Source organism: Bos javanicus, chromosome 27, assembly GCF_032452875.1.
Source record: "Bos javanicus breed banteng chromosome 27, ARS-OSU_banteng_1.0, whole genome shotgun sequence".
Classification (NCBI taxonomy): domain Eukaryota; kingdom Metazoa; phylum Chordata; class Mammalia; order Artiodactyla; family Bovidae; genus Bos; species Bos javanicus.
In genome coordinates, this window is record NC_083894.1 from 44,193,764 (window position 1) to 44,219,942 (window position 26,179).

Genomic DNA, 26,179 nt, shown 5'->3' on the forward strand with positions numbered 1-26,179 from the left:
TGTATAGTGAAAGTTGCTCAGTCTTGTCCAACTCTTTGCAACTCCACTCCACGGACTATACACAGTCCATGGAATTCTCCAGGCCAGAATACTGGAGTGGGTAACCTTTCCCTTCTCCAGGGGATCTTTCCAACCCAGGAATCGAACCCAGGTCTCCTGCATTGTGGGCAGATTCTTTACCAACTGAGCCACCAGGGAAGCCCAAGAATACTGGAGTGGGTAGCCTATCCCTTCTCCAGTGGATCTTCCCGACCCAGGAATCAAACCAGGGTCTCCTGTGTTGCAGACCGATTCTTTACCAGTTGAGCTATGGGGGAAGCCCTAAATCATCTGTAGGCTCCCTAGTAAAGACATGCTTCTTTCAATTCTGTCAGCCTCCTCTCTACGTATATTTCAGTTTCTGAAATGTATTTCCTCTTTCTAGGTTCTTGGGGATCACAAGACTCTTTGAGGCTAAAATTGATCATAAACAGTAGAAGGCAGACAAGAAATGGTCTCAGTGATCCACTGATTGTTCCAACTTTCCCTTTTAGACACTAGCCAAGAAAATAGATTTTGATTTGTTCTTTAATCAAGAAATAGTAGAATTATTGCCTGAGTAAAATTTCACAGTGGTTTGTAGATTTTTTAAATTGTGTTTTCCACCAAGCCCATTTTTAAGCTGGGTTTCTTTATTTTCGGCGGCACTGTTTCTTCGCTGCTTTGAGCACGCGCTGTCTCGGTGCAGTGGCTGGGGGCGAGTCTCCAGTCTGCGGTGCGCACGCGTCTCTGTGTGGAGGCTTGTCTGCGCAGAGCCCGGGCTCTGGGCCGCATGGGCTTCGGTAACTGCCACCGTGGCTCAGTCGCCGCGGTGCTTAGGCTCTGGAGCGCAGGCTCAGTAGCTGTGATGCCTGGGCTCAGTTGCTTAGTGGCAAGTGAAATCTGTCCGGAGCGGGGATGCAACCCACATTCCCTGCATTGGCAGATGGATTCCTACCCACCGTGTCACCAAGGATGTCCAGTTTGTGGATTTTTATGTCGCCTATTCAGTGTGTGTTGAATTTTGTACCCCTCAAAAGTTTGTTATAATCCTAACTCCCAGTACATTGGATTGTGACCTTATTTGGAAATAGTCACTTTACAGAGATAATCAATTTAAAATGAGTTCGCAAGAGTGGTCCCTAATCGCCTGTGACTGCTGCTCTGATAATAAGGAGAAATTTGGACACAGAGACACACCCAGGAAGAATGGGATGTGAAGATGGAGAATTAGAGTGATGCGACTATAGGCTAAGGGTTGCCAAGGATTGCTGGCAAGATACCAGAAGCTAGGGAGAGGCAGGAGGAATTCTCCTTACAGACTTCAGAGGAGTTAAGTGTGGTTTGCCAGCATCTTGACTTTGAGCTTCTAACCTCCAAGACCATGAGGTAATGAATTTCTGTTGATGTAAGCTGGTGGTCCTTTTTTATAGCAACACTAGGAAATTAATGTATGGTTAAAATATTTGAAAGGAAGGATTAAAAGGTCAGTTGATAACATACTTTGATGTAATTGTTTCCATCCATCCATCTATCCTCTCATCCACCCATCTGTCCATCCACACAGCTATCTTTCCATCCATACCTACATCTGTCCATCCATCCATCCATCCATCTAATAGCATTATGATTTTGAAAAAGAAAGGAATTTAACAAAAGTAGCAAGGATATAATTTCAGATTAAGGGGGAAAAACCCTTTCATTCAACCATCCATGATTTGTATACAAAAATGTCTTGTCCTCTCCTGTCTTTTCACTTCAGATTCCGACACCCAACCCACATTTCAGTGACCTGCAGAGAAGCCAGATGTGATTGTGAACTTCTGGTGTAGCTGATCGTTTAATGAATTTCTGAAATTTATCAACCCAATCCACAACACTATGCTCTCTGGGGTTTTCTTTGTAAATGGAGTCCCAGCTCTGGAGTTGTTAGATTTTATTACTTAGACCTTATTCAGAGACAGGCCTATTGAACCTTGGATAGCATGACTTCCGGCTCAGGCAGTCCCATAGGCATGCATTGTCTTCCAAAGAGGTTTTACCATTTAAGTTCATCAGAAACAGGATTCCGATTAAAGCATTTGAGTCAGATTCTGTCCCTGTATTGCTGATAACAGAGTGTCCGAAGTGTCCAAATTAAGGACTGGAGTCTTCCCCACAGGGTGATATTAGTATGATCAGTCAGCAGTCTTCCCTTTTAAAGAAGCTTAATATTCTTTTGGCCTGAAAAAAAAAATCCCATTGCAGAAAAAGGGTGACCATCCCCATAGAAGGAAATCACTTTCTTTTCTTCCTCTAATTTTTTTTCTTCTCTCCTGGTATACCTTTTCTCATTGATACAGGAGATATGTCAATAAAATTTAAATATATATTAATCTTCACTGGGTTCCAGGAAAACAAATGAGAACCACAGGAGAGGAGAACATGGGTGGCATGTAGCGCCTGCCCTACTCCCTGAAAATACCACATACAGATGGTTTTTAAAGATGAACAGGATTAAACTTCCACGACGAGACATGTGTCAGTAATACGTCCACAAACTCAATTAAAAATCAAGGAACTGTACTCAATATCTTATAATAATCTATAAAGCAAACGAATCTGTAAAATTATATATGTTACATATAGTAAGGAACTGATCTGCAAAACAGAAATAGACCCACAGACAAGGTGAACAAACCTGCCGATACCCAAGGAGAAGGAGGCTGGAGGGATACACCCATGAATTGGGGATGAACAGAGACGCACACTGGTAGACCTAGAAGAGATGAACAGCAGAGACCTACTCTAGGGCACAGGGAATTAGGCTCAATATTTTACAATAACCTATAATGAAAAAGAATCTTAATAAGAATGTGTGTGTGTGAGAGAGAGAGAGACTCGCTTTGCTGTATACCTGAAACTAATAGTGTCATGAATCAAATATGCCAATAATTTTTTAATTAAAAAAAAGAAAAAAAATCTCAGCGTGCAGTTACCTGTGGGATTCCACAGCAGTGCCACCATACAGTGGTCGAATGCAACTCGCCAGAGCACATAAATGAGTCCAAGAAAAATAATATCTTACGACCCCTTCAAGCTCATCATGGTTTACTCTGAACCCTGTTTCACGTTATTAGTCTGCTCGGAGAACATTAGGGAAAATAGCCATGGCAGAAAGCTACTGAAAGCTCTCTTCCATTTGGACGTGTCCCGAGTACTTGGAGAGCATCCAAATGGCTTGGCACATTTAAGTTCAAGCACTGGTTTTCTGAGCAAAATCAGCTTCTCCTGAACTGAGCAGAACAGTATGTCTGTTCGCCTTTGCCTGGAAAGACCCCTGGTGGGGAAATGGTCTGATGTTGACCTGAAAGTAGAAAGAGAACCAGTGAACCATGGCTTCAGTGCTTACATGGACCTGTGTCTAGAAATGCATTCATAAGTGAACGCATGCCTGTGTCTAGAAATGCATTCGTAAGTGAACGCACGCAAGTCCTGTGTGGCAGCTGCCAGCTGCGGACTCTGCTCTGAGCATCTCTACCCCTGTTGTGTCCTGGGGTCGTTAATCCACATGCTTTCACTTCTCATAAACTCTACTCACCCCTCATGCGTAAGGTTCCCTTGTGAACCCAGGTTTTCTCACTGCTGCAGTTAACACCATTCTGAGACTGATGTTAAGTTTTAATATCAGGCTTCAACAATATTCAGTTTGTGTTTTAGCAACTCAACAGCCATGTGGTGGGCCCTGGCCCAAGTGGGAGCCACTCCGTTAATTCCTGGGTGCAAAGAGGACAGGGGCGTGGCCGCCTTGACTTTCCCCCTTTTGGGTGAGACACGAGACAAGAGAGGTCTTCAGATGGGGCGGTGGAGTGGGATGAAGGATGAGCTGGGGACCTGGCCTCTCTGAAGGAGGTCAGCTGAGAAGAGATGGGTTCTGTCTGGAGTCCCGAGAAGTAGGTAGGCATTAGTCAGAGGAAGATGAAGCAGAAGGTGTGGGGAAAAGGTTTTCAAGGTAGAAGAAGAGGAATGTGCAGAAGACTTGAGGGTAAAAGAAAGCTGGGTGCATTGAAAAATTGGTTGTGCCTTTGTGTCTTGAATATGTTGTATTTCCTACTTAAACGTATCAGTTTAGCAGACTTGAGCTTGGCCTGGTTAGTGAGCTCGATGGAAAACGCGTACCTCTAGTTGAATGAATCCATCTGTGAAGTGAGCTCACACATGTCCTTTGCTGTTGGGCAAAAGCAGAGAAAGCAGGAGACTTCATGGGAAGCCTCCCTCCAGCCCTGCTCAGAGCTGTGTCTTGGCCTTGGGTGATTGGTATTCGTGTCAAATTCCCTCCCTCCCTAAACCTCAGAGAAAGGGGGAATGCTCAAGTCCTCGATGTTCTTGATGGGAATGGTGATACCATGGGAGCAGGCACATGTTTGGAAAAGGCAACTAATGATACATTTAATATGCATGCACTCTTTGGGTATAGAAATTGTCTGTTTTTAAAAGAGGGCAAAAGTTGCAAGTTTTCCCAACTGGAAAAATTTGTTGAAGAAACGCAATTATTATAATTTTTAATAATGTGTAAGTCATATAATGGAGAAGGAAATGGCAACCCACTCCAGCGTTCTTGCCTGGAGAATCTCATGGACAGAGGAGCCTGGTGGGCTGCAGTCCACGGGGTCACAAAGAGTCAAACACCACTAAGCAACGAACACACACACACATGAGTCATATAAACACAGTTTTACTGGTTCATAGTTGATGGAATAAACTACGTGTCACTTAATATTCAGTCCAGTTCAGTCGCTCAGTTGTGTCCAACTCTCTGTGACCCCATGGACTGCAGCACGCCAGGCCTCCCTGTCCATCACCGACTCCCGGAGCTCACTCAAACTCATGTCCATCGAGTCGGTGATGCCACTTTATGTTACAGGGTCACACATTCCAGGACACCATTATCACAAAGCTTTATTGTGGTGCTGGACGGAGGGGCCAGAGTGGGAAGTTGTGCTGCTTATTACTTCCGTGATAGTAGGCAAGGGCAGTGAGAGCTCCTCGGGAGGTTGCTAGGCTAGAAGCAATGCTTACGAGCACAGATACACCGTGAGTGCCAGGAAGTGTGACCTTAGCCTGATTGTCACAGGTCACTGTCACCTAGAAATACCAGCTGGAAGAGACAACCTTTATATTTCTAGACTTCTAAACACCCTGGCATTTAAATTCTTATTCTTTGATATGAAAACCGCAAGCCACAATACCTACAGGAACAGAGAGAGAGGACATCTCCTGGAGCAGGAAAGGTACAGGCAAGGTTCAGCCCCATCCCTCCTCCCTGCAAACACAGCAGCGACCTGGGGAAGGGGGTTGGGAAGGAACCTCAGCGACTCACCTGAGGCTGGCCCTGGCCGCTCATCTACAAACCAATTTAGCAGAAAACCCCGAAGGGAGGTGAGGGAGAAGCAAGGCCTGGGAAGAAACGCAAAGATCCTTAAACCTGAAATGAAGGAAAACATATTCATTTGGCTTTAAATAGGCCTTAGGCTGAGTCTGAAATTGAATTTTACTCTAGAGTTAGGGTGAGCATATCAATAGCTAGTGTGTCATTCTTCACTTTTGTGTGTTGGTTTGGGGAGTGTTGGATAATGTCTTTGGAAAATGTTAGCTTTCAAAATATCCCACTTTAGGTATTATATAACTGTATCTTAAAATACCATGTGGCTTTTACCATTGCTTTTTAGTTTTTAACTCAGGGCTGCATGGGTTCAATGAAATGTCCGACTGAGATTTCTGGGTATTACATTTTTAGTTTAATGACTTTATTTTTGCACAAAAGCTTGCATTTTATTCATATTCATATAATGATTTTATTTTACAGGATCACACTTTTTAAACTGTATGTATTGAACAAAGATGCTAAATTTAAAAACAAACGACAAAAGCTTTGGTTATATTATTTTAGAAATTAGTTATTTAAAGCAGATATTTTGTATGGTGGGGCATCTCAGAGAATTTAATGTTAGATGTGCACTGTGAATGCCCAGGCTGTGGTACCAGGTTTCCTACAACTTATTTAACCCAAGAACTCCTTTTTTCTTTCCTGCACACACTGGCATTTCTTGAGACTGATTTTGCAGACAGATTCTAGTGATGACACACATACACACAATAAAGTACGATTATTTTGACAGCTCGGACCTCTTGGTTCGCAGGGAGGAAACCGACATGCGTGCCTTTCCTTTTGGGCAGAGCGTGTGATTCCAGCGCATCCACATTTGTGCCCCAGCATGCGTGCAGCCCTCAGTCTGCCTGACTCTGTGGTCCCTCGGACTGTAGCCTGCCAGACCCCGCTGTCCATGGGATTCTCGATGCTAAATGATGCCGTGTTTGGGCAAAATGAACAAAGGGGCCGTGTGTGTCCCCTGAGCGACAGTAGCTGCTACTTTTAGTCATTTACCACGTGTTGTGCTCAGTCGCTCAGTCGTGTCCGATTCTTGGTGACCCCACGGGCGGCAGCCTGCCAGGCTCCTCTGTCCATGGGGCTCTCCAGGCAAGAAGACTGGAGCGGGTGGCCCTTTACTTCTCCAATATGGACCATGTGGTATCACTTAATTACCTGTTTAACAGCAGAAATTACTTAGATGTAGCCCTTGTTACGGAGAAGGCAATGGCACCCCACTCCAGTACTCCTGCCTGGAAAATCCCATGGACGGAGGAGCCTGGTGGGCTGCAGTCCGTGGGGTCACTGAGGGTTGGACACGACTGAGAGACTTCACTTTCACGCATTGGAGAAGGAAATGGCAACCCACTCCAGTGTCCTTGCCTGGAGAATCCCAGGGACGGGGGAGCCTGGTGGGCTTCCGTCTATGGGGTCACACAGAGTTGGACACGACTGAAGCGACTTAGCAGCAGCAGCAGCAGCCCTTGTTAATTCCTTGTTGTAAACGGTTTCCATGTATTTGCATCTGTATCTATTAAAGAGGTGACTGTGACTTACGGCCATTACTGAAGGCATTAAACTTTTGTTGTCTTGCTGTACTAGGTTCCTGAAATAATAATAGAGAATTACACGTGGTGGCATAACTATGGTTGTTGATTTCATCATTAAAGGATAATTCAGTTTAAAAAAAAATGTATACTGGAAAATATTTTAAAGTTTGGTTTTATAGCTATAGTGATCAGAACAACATTCAGTTAAAAAAAAGAATTAAATCTAGAGAATATGCTACATTTGCCTAAAGTGTCTGCTTCTAAAATACCTCCTACACAGATATGGATTGAATGCAGTCAGTGAAAGTGACCAATATTACTGAAAGACAAAAATAGCTACTCTCGAAATATGATAAACTCAAAACTATGTATTTTCAGAGAGCATCTTTAATATAAATATGTCATTCATTTTTATTTCACAGTGTCATTATAAAGGGGCTTCAGTATTCCTGAATAGAATACAGGTGTAATTCACCTGATCTCTAAGAGAAATGGATCCTGTTTGGGCAGATGGAACAGATGCAGTAGGAATGCTGAGACAGCTGCCTCTAAATTAGTACCCCCTTAGTTGTTGGCCAGAAAGGAAGCTCCCCCAGTGCCCTCTGTGCTGTCACAGAAGCATTGTGACGGCATTTGTGCCGTGTCAGAGGGACCTGGGAGGCAGGAGGTGGGCTCTGCAGCATCCTGCACTCACTCAGCCCTGCGGCTGCTGGCTCTCGGGTTCTGCTCATGGTCCATTTTGGTTCTGAGGAAATAGGGGTGAGGCGGGGCTGAGGAAAGTTTGATTTAACTGGGGTGGGAGACAGGGCAGTGTATGTATCGAAGAATCCTGTGCCATGCCCTATGACCTTTCTCACGAGTACTCTAGGTTGAAACTAAGAAAAGTAAACTGTAATTTTATGTTAATGTTTAATGTTTGGATTCAGATGCAAAACTGAATTTAGAAATGAACTTAGATCATGTATTAAGATTTGAAAAACAGAATTTACTGGAAACAATTCAAAGTTCATCAGCTAACACATGGATAATCACATTAGGGTGAAAGTGAAAATGTAAGTTGCTCAGTCATGTCCAGCTCTTTGTGACCCCATCGACTGTAGCCCGCCAGGCTCTTCTGTCCATGGGATTCTCCAGGCAAGAATACTGGAGTGGGTTGCCATTTCCTTCTCCAGGGAAATCTGCCAGACCCCGGGGATTGAACCCGGGTCTCCTGCGTGGCAGGCAGATTCTTTCGAGTCTGAGCCACCAGGGAAGCCCATACAAAGGGCTACTACTTGGCAGTAAAAAGGAATGTTACCAATGCGTGCAGCGGCATGGGTGAATCTGAAAAACATCATGCTGGATGAAAGATGCCAGCCATGGAAGACCGTGTAGTGTGTGATTCCATTTGTATGAACTTTGAGGAAAGGGAAAAATATAGTTACAGAAGGCAGAGCGGTGATTTCACCGGGTGGGGTGGGAGGGAGGAACTGACCTCAGGAGGGAACTTTATGGGTAATGGAAGTGTTCTATGAGGTAATTATTAAGACTGTATCTATTTGTCAAATCTCACCAAACTGTAAATTTAACACTGGCGAGCTTTATTGTGTTTAAATTAAAACTGGTTGAAAAGAAAGTACAGTATAATTCACTAGTAGGGGAGGGGATCCTAGACTCTGTTAATTTCTGGAAGTGACCAGAAAAATTGTGGGGTAGCTGAGCTTCATCCAAAATCTGGGATGAACATCAGGAAAAATGTAGAGTGGTGATGGAAGCTACGAATGAGAACCCATGAGCTCTTCTTGGTCACAGCTGTTTAATATAAAAACCATCCAGCCTAGCACTTGGCACCGGGAGGCACTTAATAAATGCTGAGCACTGTCCTCTTCTTGTCGATGCCATTATTTTATTATTATTGAGAATAGTGCATTATGAGTGTCTAGACAACATTATAGAAGTTGTGAACAGAGAAAACCTTTATCCTACCCACTGGTGGAAAGAGTCTATGAGTTAACTGGTTCTGATGATTTGAAATCATCAGGAGGTAGAATTTATCAGTGACTGGTTTAGGCTAATTAGTGAACTATAATGTATCACAGACAGAGAAGGCAATGGCACCCCACTCCAGTACTCTTGCCTGGAAAATCCCATGGATGGAGGAGCCTGGTGGGCTGCAGTCCATGGGGTCGCTAAGAGTCGGGACTGAGCGACTTCACTGTCACTTTTCACTTTCATGCACTGGAGAAGGAAATGGCAACCCACTCCAGTGTTCTTGCCTGGAGAATCCCAGGGACGGGGGAGCCTGGTGGGCTGCCGTCTATGGGGTCGCACAGAGTCGGACACGACTGAAGCAACTTAGCAGCAGCAGCAGCAATGTATCACAGAAGCACTTAGAGCATCATTTCACAGACATATTCTTAGCTTTTGTGTGTGTCAAATCTTGTCTGAACTGACTCAGTCCATGGGGAAGACTCTCAGAAGAACTTTGTATTGGATGAGAGTTAAGAGTTCCAAAGTCTGTAAGTATTGAACAGAATCAATAGCTGGTGTAGGACATTGAAATCATTTTGAAATGTTTTTTGGACACGTGAGAGATAGAAAGCGCCAACAAAGACCGTAGGAATGTGAGGCTCCTGTTATCCCTAATCATCACATACGTGTACACAAAAGAGAAAACAGAACAGCCAAGATTTATTGACTTTTAATGTGCTTGGCACTGTACTGCGCTAAGTGATTTCAAGAATTATTATGACTAAACTTCATCACAAGCTTAAGAGATAATGCATAAGAGCACAGAGGCTGTGCATGTATTAAGAAGATAATCAAAGTTTGATTCTGACTAACATTTGGGAACCGTGGGTGAGGACCCTGGAACGAACCTTGGTGACATTCCATTTTACCAGCATTGTTTTGCCAGCATCATGCTTTGGATATCCCGTGTCCTGTCCTGGGAGTGGGATGCAGAGAGAACTGACATCTGGCCCAAACTCTGACCTCCCAGTAGTGAGCCCATAGGAGAGCAGCATGTGTTAGGGGATCAGTCAGTGATCGTTGAAAGAACCCACAGTTCCACATGACTGAATTCTTAGGAAGCGGAATTTGTGTGTGAGCAACCCTTGCTTTTTCAAAGTTTGTTTTCCAGCACTTCAATTTGACCAAAGACCTATATTAGTACCTGCTTCCACTAAACAAGCAAATCCAAAGAGGATTTGCAGAAAAAAAAAAAAAAAGGGCAAATGGTGGAAAAGGCGTCCAGCCTTTGTTTTTGCAACAGCCCTTATAGAGGCGGCAGGAACCGTGATCCGCAAGGTCGGTGTTGCCAGCTCTTTCCCCAGGGAAGCACGCTCGCATCTCAGCAGCCAGCCCCAAGGCTTTGTGCTGTGTCTCAGCCTCTGTGCTTTCTCTCCATTTGCTTTCTGCAGCCTTTCGCAAGATGGGTCCTAAGGTAGTGGCTTCTCCTTTCAGATAGCAGGGGAAACCCATGATAGATTCTTAAGGCAGAAAAGATACCAAACATAGCAGAAGGCTAATTATCCATAAAGAGGCTCAAGTTATTTTCATGGCCGCTCGTCTATTTTGAAGTCCATTTGAGGCAATGGTACAGACTCACTGCTGTGTAAGATTTCACTCAGTCACGATAACTTGAGTTTTGATAAATCTTTAATTATATAGGAGGGTTATCAAACTGGGACAATTGTGGATCCTAAATGAGGGAAGCGGTTAGCATGCAGACTGTAATGGTACATTTATCATTTCTTTATCACACTGTGCTTCCGGCTCCTTGTTGTCTATTTTCTAAGAAAGTAGAAATGCCATTTCTTAGAATAAAAATGTTCTTTCTAGTGCAAGCAGTAGATTGAAGCTGTCCAGATTGGTTCTTTAATGAAACAGGCAACATTCCAATGGAACTGACGAGCTTTATTTCTATTTGTTGTATTTTTTTTTTGTCATTACAGATGGACCCGATTCAGAAAGCTGTAATAAATCATACTTTCGGGGTTCCTCTTCCTCATCGAAGAAAGCAGATCATTTCGTGCAACATTTGCCAGTTGAGATTTAATTCTGATGTAAGTTTACCATTTAGTATTCACTGAAAAAATGCAGTTTGCTGTTCTAATCTTGAAGAAGAGATTTCTGAAGCATTTTTCTCCAATGACTGAGCATGTCAAAATTCAAAGATAGCATTTTAACTCCTTATGTGCTTTAATTTCGGAGTTTACTATATTATGAAGCAAACTGCACTTGTGGTTTAATGGTATTCTTTAATCTCCCAGGAATGCTAAATTTAGATCACACACTTGCTTTTGGGGAACAGTCTGAATTTAGGACTAATGAGATTTTCAATAAATAACATCTCTGAAATAAGGTAGGTCCCAGGCGATATCTCAAGGCCATGGTTTTGGCTTTGTGAATTCTCTTCTCCTGCTTTGATGGCCCTTAATTCCAGATCAGCTCTGGTGCCTTTATCTGTTTTTGTGTTACAGATCTGAAGTCCCCGACCCAGAAAGACTAGCATTTTAACAGGACATTCTAAAGACCTCAAAGGAGCCCCTAATGAGTAGAAGTCAAGGAGGGAACATGGCAGGAGGGAGACAGTGTAGACATGACCCTTTGCATGTTATTCACAGAGAGGGAGTCACATCTTTTATACCTTTTCTAAGAATCAAGGTTGATGCTGGATTCAACACAGAAGCTAATTTGGTTTGCAGCCCATATGGAAAATACGGCCACTCCCCTCAACCTGCCCTGGTGTGGAGTTGGTCCTGAGATAACAGAAAAGAAAAGGAATGCTGGTTTGGAAGGAACAAAAATTGAGCATTTGTGGGTGCACTTGGCAAATGGAGGACCCCAGCCTATCAGTGTGACCCCTCCAGGGTGCCCTGAGCTGGCCCTAAATTGATGTGCTCTATGGAGATGACCAAACAAATCTGGGTTGTAGAGAATGTTAGGCCTTCCAGCATTTAATCGCCCTAGGCAAGTAGGCCCCTTAGGCAATGATGAAGGTAGCATATGAGATAATCAGGCGGAGGAAACAGATGTGTCACAAACAGAGTGGCTTTTTCCTTCTGTGAGAACATTTCATTTTGTATAAAGTTTGCTACTGTCTTATGATCTCATCCTTAAACTGGTACAATTACCAGGTAATTTTATAACATTCCCTCTGCTGACTTAAAAAAGTGGAGAGGAGGCTGCCTGCATAGCACTCTAATGGGCTACTGTTAATATTAAGAGAATACAGTAAGCATGCAGCATTTTATTTGAAAGGATGTCTTTTGTTTCTTTTTGTTTGTTTCATTGTTTTTTAATAATTAGCACCTTGATTTGAATTTTAAGAAAATTACTATAGTTTGACTTACAGATATTTCAAGTGATTAGTATTATGTAATATTCTCTTCCAGCTGGTATAAAAAAAGTTTCCCTGACATACAAACAAGAGTTCTGAACTTAGTAGTGCAATCTTGATCATTTTAAAATACTTAGTGAACAGTTGTATATTTCCATAATTGTTAAGTGTATCCTTCTTTATTCTGAAATTTGACTTTGGAACTGATTGGATGGATGATGTTGAGGAAGTCTTTCAGGAGCCACATTTCCATTCTTTACAGCTAATGGGGCTCCTTCAAATACCAACCTTTCTGCCAACAGTTTCACTGTTAATGTTTTTGTCCATGTTAAGGAAACTTACTGTAAACTGAAGTCTTAGAAAAAGACTTCAAGGTTATTGAACCCAATCTCCCACTAAATGAAGGGAAACCATTGGCTAGATCAAGACTAAGTCTTTGGGTTGACTATCTTCAGTAATGGGTGACTCACCACTTCATGACAGCTGATCCTTTTCTCTTCTTTTTATATCTTTTTAAGTGTTTGTACTCGGAGAAGGCAATGGCACCCCACTCCAGTACTCTTGCCTGGAAAATCCCATGGGTGGATGAGCCTGGTGGGCTGCAGTCCATGGGGTTGCTGAGGGTTGGACACGACTAAGCAACTTCACTTTCACTTTTCACTTTCATGCACTGGAGAAGGAAATGGCAACCCACTCCAGTGTTCTTGCCTGGAGAATCCCAGGGACCGGGGAGCCTGGTGGGCTGCCATCTATGGGGTCACACAGAGTCGGACACGACTGAATCGACTTAGCAGCAGCAGCAGCAGCAGCAGCAGCAGCAGCAGCAGCAGCAGCAAGTGTTTCTACTAATCTTCCAGATGGCTATCAAAATCAGATTTTAAAAAACTAGAAATGCTTTTAGATATGCTTTAGGAAACACTATATTATGATTATTAACATAAGGAACCTAATAAAAATAAAGATTTGCATACTTCTTATCTAAAACGTAAACTTATTTTATTTCCATCGTACGAGACGATTAAAAAAACTGTATTTGTGTTCCTTTGCTAATGAATTTTCAAGGTGATGTAGGAACCAGGATGTATATTTTAGGGAAATCGGTTCGCACTCTCACAGCTGTGCTTTCAGATCCCTCGAAGGGAAAAGTCGCGCGGTGTTTGGAGGCGTGGCAGGCACCGCTGTCAGAACTGAGCGGTGCAGGCGTGACTACTCGGCAGAGGGCGCTGTGTTCACCTTTTCTTGCTGCTGTAGCAGGTGCCACGCGTTTAGCGTCTTAAGGTGACTCCGCTCTGTGACCGCGTAGTTGTGGAGCTGAGTCAGAACGGGTCTTACGGTGCTGCAAGCAGGGTGTCAGCAGGGTGACGGCCCTTCAGGGGCTCTGGGGAGGTTTCAGTTCCTTGTCTTTATTTTCCGGAAGCTGCCCTCTTTCCTTGGCGTGATCCCCCCTCCCGGCCTCAAGACTACAAGGCCGAATGAGTTCATCTCATATGGACTCACCCTCACTCTTCTGCCTCACTCTTCCACATTTAAGGACCTTTGTGATCACAGTGGACCCACCTGGATAATCCAGGATAACTGTTCTAGTTTAAATTTAGCGGTTTAGCAACCTACTTTCATCTGGTGACCTAACCCCTTTGTCATATAATGTAACATATCCATCATGTCCAGGGGTTAGGACTTAAATATTGTTATCATACCTTCAATAGATACTCGTGTGGATGTTTGATTTAGCTTTGAACTGAATAGCATGACCACCTGAATTTGTCAAATATTTACCCAGGCCAGTTCTTTGATCTGTACAAACTGGATACATACATTCATTGCCCTTACATTTTTCCTTGTTGAACCTTGAATATAAATTTACTATGCTATGCAAATTTTTTTAATTGTAGTTTTTTTTAAAGTAGGAAGTTCCAATATTATTGAGTTCATAAATGACATAGCATCGTATTAACTATGATTTACAAGCAAAATATAATTATTGCAAAATTGAAATATAGGAGTGGAAACTCCTTTAGAGACCTTAAAAATGTCTCTATGGCATTATGATGTCGATAAAGGGGAACTAATGTGCTGAAAATATAAGATTTGTTTATTCATTGACTGGTCATATCTATAAATACCAATTTCATGAAATATTTAATACTGAATGCCAAGATAAATTGGATTTATGATCCATTCATTCATATATAAATGTTTCTAAATAAAGAGAAAATACATATATATGTGCATATAGATCATTTTATTCTTCAAAAGCTTTAAATCCCAATAAAACTGCCTGTTTGCTCTTTCCATGTATATCGAGCATTTATCATCCTGTTTCCATTCTTAAACCTAGAAGCTGGGAAAGTGACGCTGTAATTCACTTGTATGCTTGGTTGAATCCTCTGTAGCATAGGAAAGTATTTTTGCCTTATGAACCTTTTTACATTTCAAAGCTTCTTCCTCTTCCAATGAAAATAATAGCTTGTAGTTCTTTTCATCGCTACATCATGAAAATTCAATTTCCTTTCCCTCTAAGCTTTTATTTATTGTTTAACCCTTTGTGTCATAAAGCCTGTGGTTTGGTGTTTGCTATACATGTTTCCTTGCAGTACATTTTCCATGTTTTGCCCTATGGATATTTTCCTGAGGAGCACCTTGTATCGGAGAAGGCGATGGCACCCACTCCAGTACTCTTGCCTGGAAAATCCCATGGACGGAGGAGCCTGGTAGGCTGCAGTCCATGGGGTCACTAAGAGTCGGACACGACTGAGCGACTTCACTTTCACTTTTCACTTTCATCCATTGGAGAAGGAAATGGCAACCCACTCCAGTGTTCTTGCCTGGAGAATCCCAGGGACGGGAGAGCCTGGTGGGCTGCCGTCTATGGGGTTGCAGAGTCGGACACGACTGAAGTGACTTAGCAGAAGCAGCAGCACATTATATTGTATGCATTTTAAATCAGATTACCTTCTCCTGGTGCAGGCATTCACTTTGGGGAAAAGATGAAACTCTGACATTTATGTGGGACACACATGGAGTTATGCAAAAAGGCTTCCAATTAAAGAACGAAAGGTTGTAATTTGTCCAATTATTTTATCAGTATCGTAAAATAAGCATAAATTACTGTTGGCCTGGACCAGTTGGTAAGTGTGCCTTTGAAAGAAAACTTACAGCCAAGGCTAGCGTGGCTGTAAGATTAAGTGAGGTAGAAAAAGATTAATTACTCAATGAGTATTTATAGCATGGAAAATAGGATCTGAGGCCCCAAAACTGAGGGATCACAAACTTGTAGTATCTAAGCGTCAGTCTGGTGGAAGTCCCCCAAATAGCACTTCCTGATATGTTAGAGACTGAAGAAAGCTTGCTAATTTCAAGGTGGAAACGAGGCATGAAGTGCAGGGAGGCTTGTCCAAGGCTGCATGGCGGAGGCGGGCCGAGGCGGGCCACGCCGGGCCGGTGTGCATGTCCAGGCTGTTTCTGCCTCACCTGCTCCAGGTAGGGCGGTGAGTCCACCCAGAGAGCCAGCCTCCCCTACAGCAATGGTGTGGCTGGTGCCCTGTGTGTTCCCCGCCCCGCATCCCAGAGAGAGAGTCCCAGGGTTCCTTGCCCCGTGGAATGACCTGGGGCAGTCCGTCCACTGTGCCGGGTCGTCCTCCCCATGGGCTCCGCTCCCTACAAGGTCTGCAGAGCCTTCCCAATGCCCCTTCTCTGCTCTTCACTCACACAGTTAGTCATAAACACCAGGAAAATGCAAGTGTCAGTGTGAACCCCTGAACTAGAATACAGCAGGAACAAATCTTTTATGACTTGAGACAGCCAAGCATTAATGACTTCAGGGGACTGCTTGATGAACCAGAGGGAAGCAACCTCCTTAGAAGACATTCCTTACAGATTGCAAGCCCCTCCAAAGGGATTCCTTGGGATTATTACTGATATAATTGATACATTTTCCAATGGTATTGTAAAATAGAAATCATTGTTCTGCATTTTAGAACCCAGAAATGTAGTGAAACCAAACGATAAATTTGAATATAGTTCCTATCTCTGTGAAAACTCCCATAATCAAACGTGGCAACATAATGATGCAGATGCTAATGGGAATATTTTTTCTTACCGAATGACCAAACTTAGATAATTACACTGTCTTTAACATAAGATCTTAGGACACATCTTTTAAATATTTAAATCAATAATATGGGGGTGGGTGGAATCCTGATATTTAAAGGAAATGCTGCTTGGATGGAGAGAAAAACAAAACTAATACCTGTTTTGGAGTGGAAGAACTATTCTTTTATTTTCCAAATTTCCTTTATGAGTATGCCTCAGTTTTATAAAGGATTTTTGCCTCTACTATCCTGTTATGGTTTTCAAGCTACGTGTTTTATCCCAAAGCAGGTCTCAGTTGCAATATTCCAAATATTCCATGCCTGTTTCTAGCAATGTCTTCAATCTCAGAGAGGCCCAGGAAAGTTGAGTGATATTATTGTTGTCTCATTCAAATTTCAGTGTTTTATTGATATCTTAGGAGAAAGGTTAGTACACATCTATGCATGGGGGAAACCCATGTAACCTCAAACCTGAAGCCACACAGCATCCAGAGAAGCTGAGTGAATTGGTAGAAAAAATATTCGATCAGGAATTTGACAACCCATTGCTGAGACGTGTTTTCTCTTAATAGGTTGTGTTAATTTTGTTCCATAATTATCTCATTTAAAATGATGAGCCATTTCTTACAGCCACGTTGTAAGGATATAAAATGCAACGTGTGGGCAATGGGATTATAAACTCTATAGTGAATGAAATGGAATGGTCATTTTTATTCTATGGGATAAGTAACTAAGTTACCAGTTATTTCACTCTTCAAATGTTAAAGTACTTCTTAAGGAATATAGAAGTTTGAAAATATCTTCCTTTAAAAGAGAAAAAGGTGCTCGCAGAGACTGCCCCTGTTGAAAGCGTCTTTGTGTATCTTTGTGTTAACATTGGAGATGCCCACTCCAGGTCAATCTTTACCTTTTACCTTTAAAACCAGCAGGTACCATATGTCCTTGGCACAGCCGCCTTTATAAAAAAACTCTCAACCTCTCTAAGTCTGTTGCTGCTGCTGCTGTGCCCCAAAGGATCTTCAGAGGAACCCAGTTATAAATTTAATTTTCAGGCAGCTTTGAAGCATCTCTTTCATAGGTGTGTGCTCTTTGTCTCCGGGACTCTCAGAGCTATTTAGAGCTCTGGCCTGTGTGTCGGGCTCTCCCTGCTGGGTGCTTTGCTTCTTCAGATGTGGTTCTAGGACAGGGCCATCCAGTGTCTGTGCCCGAGGACACTGTCTGGGCCCGTGGGCTGGAGTCGCTGGGCCAGCCCGTGGGAGGAGCTCCTCGGAGTGGGTCCTCAGAGAGTGCTCAGTTCACTCGACTCTGCATCTTGCATAGAGCCCGGGGCTCTGCCAGGACTTCTCAGGAAACAAACCTTGAACAGAAAGACTGAACAAGAAATACTGGGCCTGGCTATTCTAGATTTTTGGAGCCAGTGAGCCAGTTAAGAGTATGGGAATCTAACTGAAGAGGCAGTGTGTTTCTTTGGCAGGCTTTTAAAAATAAAACTTCAATATTGGGACCTTTCAGGACTCTGAATCGACTTGAACATTCTAGAGTTTCATCTGCAGATGGAATGAAGGGTAAAGGACTAAGAATAAAAGAGAAATTCTTATAAGAATCCATATTTCTCTGGGCTTCTTTTCTTGATAAACAAGGAAAAACAAATATTAAAATTCACTTTTGTATCAAATTGTCCTAGACATGGAAAATTTGACTTTGAAAGTCTAGAAAGAGAAAGTTGACTTTAGATATAACAAGCAGATGTGTACATAGCCTCCACTAATCACAGAGATTTTCATATTTCTGTGGAATACTCTGAGTCCCTCAGAGACTAGTTAAGACTTAAGAGATGTCTAAGAAATCATTCTGTCTGCGTTATAGATTGTATGGATGGAATACCAAAGGCCAGGGTGGTGAGTTTTTCAAGGTCTCTAAGCCATTGAGACGTACTAGGATTGAAAACCGGGCTCCTACGTCCCAGCTTAGTGTTTTACTTCTCTCGTCAAGGGACCTTCCCTAAAGAAAAGTTATTTCAAGACTTGCATTGGTGTCAGCTGAAAGTTTTCAGCTAAGACAATCGGTTACTTCAGCTCAACAAATAACGAAGAAGTTGATCAAGGTCAATGTCAGTGGCAAGACTGCCAGTAGTGCAGATCGCTGGCACCTAGGAACACACTTCAAAACTGAGAATTGCCTCAAGGGCAAGCAACACTACTGTACTAAGTTCTGAAGGGTGGGGGCAATAGAGAATCTACGCAAGTCTGTTTCATCCAGTGCCACCTATTGAACGCAGAGTTTGAGAAGAGAGTTGCTGCTGCTGCTGCTAAGTCACTTCAGTTGTGTCCGACTCTGTGCGACCCCATAGATGGCAGCCCACCAGGCTCCCCGTCCCTGGGATTCTCCAGGCAAGAACACTGGAGCGGGTTGCCGTTTCCTTCTCCAATGCATGAAAGTGAAAAGTGAAAGGGAAGTCGTTAAGTCGTGTCCGACTCTTACCAGGCTCCTCCGTCCATGGGAATTTCCAGGCAAGAGTACTGGAGTGGGGTGCCATTGCCTTCTCCGTGAGAAGAGAGTTAGGCATGCATAAACCATTCAAGGACACAATGTCATGGGGAGGGTTGAACGTGGTGAGCAAGAGGTATGATTCTGATTAAATATGCTAAAGTGCTTTCTTTGTCCCCAAAGATGAGGCAGGCAGCCTATTAATGTTGGCAGAGCTTGACAAGTCTTAAGGATCACTCAATAAATGTTGAATAAATAAATGGCCAAAGTACTCAAGACCAGAAACATTTCTCTTTATTGCCATCTCAAGAAAATGAACATTGAAACAGGATTTTCCAAGACAGTGTCTGTTGCAGCTTCACTAAGAACATTCAGAATAATTGCTGCATTTTGATAAAAAATGGAATTTTAGGTTGCCTTTTCCCACTGCCTGCCTACAAAGCAGGATTCGTATCCTAAGCAACTGGTTCCCCGAAACCTGAGTAACAGAAATTCATGTGACTTGAAAAAGAAATGAATAAGTGGGATTAGATTTGAGAACCGCCCTGAAGCTGGTTCTTGTGATGAGGAAAGCTTGCCTTGTAACAACCTCTGAATTTTCGGTTATTTGCAAAGAAATCAGTGTAGTCCAAATTCCCCAATTTTAACGTTATGATTATACTGTGAAGATTTCAGACCATACCAGCCACCTCCTCACTTTCTGACTCATGAAGTCTTGGTTAGCCATGGAATAAGATCCTTGATGTAGCCCCGTGGCCCAGAAATTGGCGAGGTACTTGTCTTCTATAAATGCCCTCGGTTGTTTCCTGTCTCTTTGTACCATATGCATTTCTCATAATATCACTAGGCACTAGTGAGCTTGTAGAAACCAAAAGTAGCAACTGCATTAATGGTTGCTAATAATAGAAAGTCTCAATCCGTTTATTGTAGTCACAGTTTATTAGGCTCCTTGTGCTTTTTCATTATATCTCACTGTAACTTATTTCAGAGTTTCATATATTATCAGTCTCACTATAGCTCTGGAAACTTAGAACCGCATGGGGCAAAGGTGCAGGGAAGAGAGGTAATTCCTAAAACTGTTCTCAAGTTATTTTGGGTTTTATGGACTTTCCTTTCCTTATAGTTGCCTTTGTTGTGGTCTCTCCTGCTGAGTCCTGTTCTCTGTATTAACTATAGTGTGTGTGTGCTAAGTCACTTTGGTCATGTCTGACCCTTTGAGACCACATGGACTGGAGCCCACCAGGTTCCTCTGTCCATGGGGTTTTCCAGGCAAGAACACTGGAGTGGCTTGCCTGTGCGCTCCTCCGGGGATCTTCCTGACCAGGACTGAACCCATGTCTCTTACCTCTGCGGCACTGGGAGGTAGGTTCTTTACCACCAGCACCGCCTGGGAAGCCTGACTAACTACAGTAATTGTATGAAATACACTTACCTTTCTTGTGTGTCCCCATGACCCAAGATCTCTCTGGGGATGAGATGAACCTACCTTCCTCCCACTGCGTATTTTAGGATGACTAGTTGAGGAGCGGCTGTTTGGTTGTATCATGAGTTGATGGAGAATGGCTTTGTGCCAGGCATGCTGCACACTGCACTCCACATTTGGGTCGCATTGCTAGAGTATGGCGGTAGAACCAGAACTTGAAAAGAGGGGTGCGCATCTCTACAACCTGAGGATCTCTGCATAACCCAGCTGCTATCATGCAAACCTGCACACGCACCCTCCGTTCTGGCCTGGATGAGCCTTTCCCAAGCCTGCCAAACCTCATTTTCAGTGCAAAACACTGCCTCCGGGATCTGCTGTCTCCATCCAAATCTCAGATTTGATACAAAGTGAATCTGATGGTAGTAAAGGTTGCAGGCCTTTGGGGAGCGCATTCCTTGTGCGGAGGATCGGTGGAGGACACGTGGAGACGTGCTCTGCCGTGAAAGTTTAATGTTCTGTGTCCACGTGCGAGTCTCAGTGATAATTTGAGACATAGAGAAAGAACTTTTAAGACTCACACACATAGCACTCAGAGCGTGTGGTTTCCATTTTATTGGGTCTACATGTACTGTTAAATCCTGTGCCTAGCACTCTCTGAAGATTGACATATGGCAGATTTCTTCTTATCAGGTTTATTGGGACATCAGGCTCCTCTGTATAACTTTAAGCCTTCTCTTAGATTCTATATAATAAGGTTTCAGGAGGTAGTCTCTGAACAGGTTTTATCCATTTCCCAAGCAGAGGCTTATTTTCTCTGCATCAGCGAACTTGTCATGATAATCAACTTTTTTGTCCCAACCATCAATCACTCTTGATTACAGCTGGGTAGATGTTCTGTTCTGTTGATCAGCTCATCAGTGCACATAATATTACACCTGGACGGCCAGCACAGATCGTCCCGGGAAGGGAAAAGCGCTTTCCTTCAGGCCTTTGTCCATGGTTTTATCATTTACATTTGGTCTCATTGAGTTCTCACGGCTATCTTTGCCTCAGTCTGCTCCCTCAGACAAAAGATGCTCCCAAAATAGCTCCCAAAATCTGGTTTGTAATTTCTGCTGTTGTTCTTATCATTGTGCTTTTGCCTTCTTCATTCCAAAGGGTAGCTTATAATCTATTTTTCCTTATTTTTGTGTTAACTTTTTCCCATTCTTAATGCAGTTATGGTAGAAATTAAAATCATATTCAATGAATATTCAATGCTGTTGTAAAAAACAGTTTAGCATACGTTTTACTAGACTGTTTGCAAGTCTAATTTTGTTGATTTGAAAATGGTTTCCTAAGTTAGATTTTTTTTTTCTTTTATGTTTTGGCTTGGGCTTTGGGAATATTTATCTTAAATTTTGAATTTATTTTAAGTAACACTAGCTCTCTTCATGGTTTAAAAAGACATCGAGAAGTAAATGTTTTTAAATCAATTGCTCAGATTCAGCATTACTCTTAGCTATGACTATAATGATATTTTTGTTAAAAGACTTTTGATTTACAGTGTGTTAATATCTGCTGTACAGCGGAGTGATTCGGTTGTCTGTGTGTGTACTTTCTTTTCTATATTTTCTGGTTATGCTGTGTCGCAGGATGTGGAACGTGGCCCCTGTGCCACACAGCAGGACCTTGTGTGTCCGTCCTGCATAGAACAGTCTGTGGCGGCTCATCTACCCCTCCCAGTCCTCCTCTCCTGCACCCTCCTCTGCAACCACAAGTCTGTTCTCTGTTGTGATATGTGCTCTGTGCAGGAAGAGGAGCGCTTATTTCTCTAAGTCAACTCTTATTTCTTAAAACAGTAGCATTTTCAGAGTAGTACTGGAGCAATGATAGACTTTTCCTGGTAAAATATTTATTAATTTCATAAAGTATTTAAGATAAATATCTGATTATTAATTTCATAAAGTATTTAAGATAAATGTCTGATTAAAGAAACATTTGATATGTCATTGTGTACCCCACAAAGACATTTTCTTCTTTGAATTTCACTGGCTTTGTATTACTTTATAAAATATATAACAGTAAGTTAGAGAAGGATGAAAGATACTTTAACTTTTGGAGTACAGCATTATAAAAAAAAAACTGCTTAGAGTATGGAAGTACAGAATAACATGGATTTAATTAGAAATCATACCTTTTTATCAAAAGGTTGAATCAACAAAACCTACTGAACAGACTCAGATTGTCTGAAAAATGTATTATTGTTTATTGGAGACATATATGAAATAACAGATCTTTATTATAGATGAATGACTCAGGGAAGAGTTCCCTTTCTCCCTCTCTCTTTCTCTTGTGTTCCCCCTGTGGAGGTATTTAGTTACATTGTAATTCTGTTAGCACTTTCGGATCAGATCAGATCAGATCAGTCGCTCAGTCGTGTCCAACTCTTTGCAACCCCATGAATCGCAGCACACCAGGCCTCCCTGTCCATCACCAACTCCCAGAGTTCACTCAGACTCACGTGCATCGACTCAGTGATGCCATCCAGCCATCTCATCCTCTGTTGTCCCCTTCTCCTCCTGCCCCCAATCCCTCCCAGCATCAGAGTCTTTTCCAATGAGTCAACTCTTCACATGAGGTGGCCAAAGTACTGGAGTTTCAGCTTTAGCATCAGTCCTTCCAAAGAAATCCCAGGGAAGATCTCCTTCAGAATGGACTGGTTGGATCTCCTTGCAGTCCAAGGGACTCTCAAGAGTCTTCTCCAACACCACAGTTCAAAAGCATCAATTCTTCGACACTCAGCCTTCTTCACAGTCCAACTCTCACATCCATACATGACCACAGGAAAAACCATAGCCTTGACTAGATGGACCTTTGTTGGCAAAGTAATGTCTCTGCTTTTGAATATGCTATCTAGGTTGGTCATAACTTTCCTTCCAAGGAGCAAGTGTCTTTTAATTTCATGGCTGCAGTCACCATCTGTAGTGATTTTGGAGCCCAGAAAAATAAAGTCTGACACTGTTTCCACTGTTTCCCCATCTATTTCCCATGAAGTGGTGGGACTGGATGCCATGATCTTTGTTTTCTGAATGTTGAGCTTTAAGCCAACTTTTTCACTCTCCACTTTCACTTTCATCAAGAGGCTTTTGAGTTCCTCTTCACTTTCTGCCATAAGGGTGGTGTCATCTGCATATCTGAGGTTATTGATATTTCTCCCAGCAATCTTGATTCCAGCTTGTGCTCCTTCCAGTCCAGTATATCTCATGATGTACTCTGCATAGAAGTTAAATAAGCAGGGTGACAGTTAAATAAACAGCCTTGACAAACTCCTTTTCCTATTTAGAACCAGTCTGTTGTTCCATGTCCAGTTCTAACTGTTGCTTCCTGACTTAGCACTTTACAGGTTGACAAAAAAATGTGATGCAGATTTTGGGAAGTTACACATTTGTGACATCATTACTAACAGTTTGACCTTGTCATTTCCACTTACCTGAAACATGCTGTCAATTTTTAAATTGAATAAACACTACAGATTGAAACTCAGTGGAAACAAAACTTGACCATAGGTATTTCATTGAGAATCCAGTTTCTTTTGTTTTAAAATAAACTCCTCGGCCACTGGAGATCCTCCAAAGAGTGAAAGTTAACACAGTGATATCTCATGAAGAGGTGTCTTCTCTACAAAAGCTTTTCAATTCCAGTTCATGGAAGAGTGGCTTCAGAATCTGGAAGTGAGAGAGGGGGATAAGTTGCCTACATAGATTTCAAAGTGTTAGTCACTCAGACGTGTCTGACTCTTTGTGACCCCATGGACAATAGCCCTCTATCCATTGATGTCTCAGGGCAAGAATACTGGGTAGGCATTCCTTTCTCCAGGGGATCTTCCCGACCCAGGGATTGAACCCAGGTCTTCTGCATTGCAGAGAGATTCTTTACTATTGGAACCACCAGGGATGCCCCATAGAGATTTCAAGGTGATGTCAGTATTTTATTTCTAGCTGAAATCTCTTCCTCTCCTTCTTACTCCCATATCAACTAATCACTGTGTGTGCTCACTTGATGAGCAAATAGAGACCTCAAATCTAAAACAGTCAAAACTAAAGGCCATGGTCCACTCTCCTAAACTTCTCTCTGTTACAGCATTTCTCCGATAATGGCAAACCCATCCTTCTGGTTCATCTGATGATAATACTCAGATCTTCCTTTCCTCCTATCTCACTCTCTCTGTCTAGTACTATACACACCATGTTAGTTCTACCTCCAAAATATATCCAGCCACAGAAAAATGAAATAATGCCACTTGCCACAACATCAATAGACCTAGAGATTGTCATACCGAGTGAAGTAATTCAGAGAAAGACAAGTATCATATGATATTGCTTATATATGGAATCTAAAAAGATGATACAGTTGAACTTATTTACAAAACATAAATAGACCCACAGACATAGAAAACAAGCTTATGATTACCAACGAATAAATTAGGAGATTTGGATTAACATACATACACTATTATATATAGAAGCCCCTTCATGGATAATAGCCTTCTGGTAAAGGAGCTTGTGTAACTCAATGAAGTTATGAGCCATGCCATTCAGGGTCACCCAAAACCGATGTAGTGTAGACTTCTGACAAAATGTGGTCCATTGGAGGAGTAAATGGCAATCCACTCCAGTATTTCTGCCTGGAGAACCCCATGGACAGTATGAAAAGGCAAAAAGATATGACACTGGAAGATGAGCCCTCCAGATCAGAAGGCATCCAATACACTTCTGGGGAACAGTAGAGGGCAATTACTAATCGCTTCAGAAAGAAAGAAGTGGCTGGGCCAAAGCAGAAATGACACTCAGTCATGCATGTATCTGGGGGTGAAAACGAAGTCCGATGATGCTGTAAAGAACAGTATTGCACAGGAACCTGGGATATGAGGTCCGTGAATCAAGGTAAGTTGGATGTGGTCAAGCAGGAGATGGCAAGAGTGAACATTGACATCTTAGGAATCAATGGATGGGAATGGGCGAATTTAACTCAGATGACCATTGTATCTACTACTGTTGGCAAGAATCCCTTAGAAGAAATGGAGTAGCCCTCATAGTCAATAAAGAAGTTCAAAATGCAGCACTTGGGTGCAACCTTAAAAATGATAGAATGATCTCAGTTCATTTCCAAAGGGGCTGAGCACTGAAAAATTGATGATTTTAAACTGTGGTGCTGGAGAAGATCTTGAGAGTCCCTTGGACTGCAAGAAGATCAAACCAGTCAATCCTAAAAAAAATCAACACTGAATATTCATCAGAAGGATTGTTGATGAAGCTGAAGCTCCAATACTTTGGCTACCTGATGGGAAGAGCCAACTCACTGGAAAAGATGCTGATGCTGAGAAAGACTGAAGGGAGGAGGAGAAGGGGACAACAGAGGATGAGATGGTTGGATGGCATCATGGACTCGATGATCGTTAAGCAAACTCTGAGATAGTGGAGGACAGCGGGACCTAGTGTGCTGCAGTCCATGAGGTCTCAAAGAGTTGGACTCGACTTAGCAGCTGAACAACAACAAATGCATAAAATAGATGATTAACAAGGACCCTACTGTATAGCATGGGGCTCTCTGCTCAATATCTTGTAATAACCTGTGTGTGTGTGTGTGTGTACACATACATGTGCATAACAGAATCATTTTGCTGAATACCTGAAGTTTCACACACTACCACACAACATTGTAGGTCAACTCTACTTCAACCAAAACAAACAAAATGCCTCCAGAATCAGTACTTTTTCACCACCTCCCTCTGATCCTCAACACAGTCATCTCTCCTCTCTTCTCGATTACTGTAAACATCTTCTTTGTCATTCTCCCTGATTCTACTTTTACTGATCATTTTTACAAGACAAGTTGAGA

The 26,179-nt window shown here is 42.5% G+C and overlaps 1 protein-coding gene across 1 annotated transcript in view; it reads left to right on the forward strand.

Moving 5' to 3' along the window:
- Positions 1–26,179, forward strand: part of ZNF385D (zinc finger protein 385D) — a 992,080-nt gene that overhangs the window by 831,649 nt on the left and 134,252 nt on the right. The window contains 1 exon segment of the mRNA XM_061404729.1: positions 10,911–11,021. Coding sequence (XP_061260713.1) covers positions 10,911–11,021 — 111 coding nt within the window.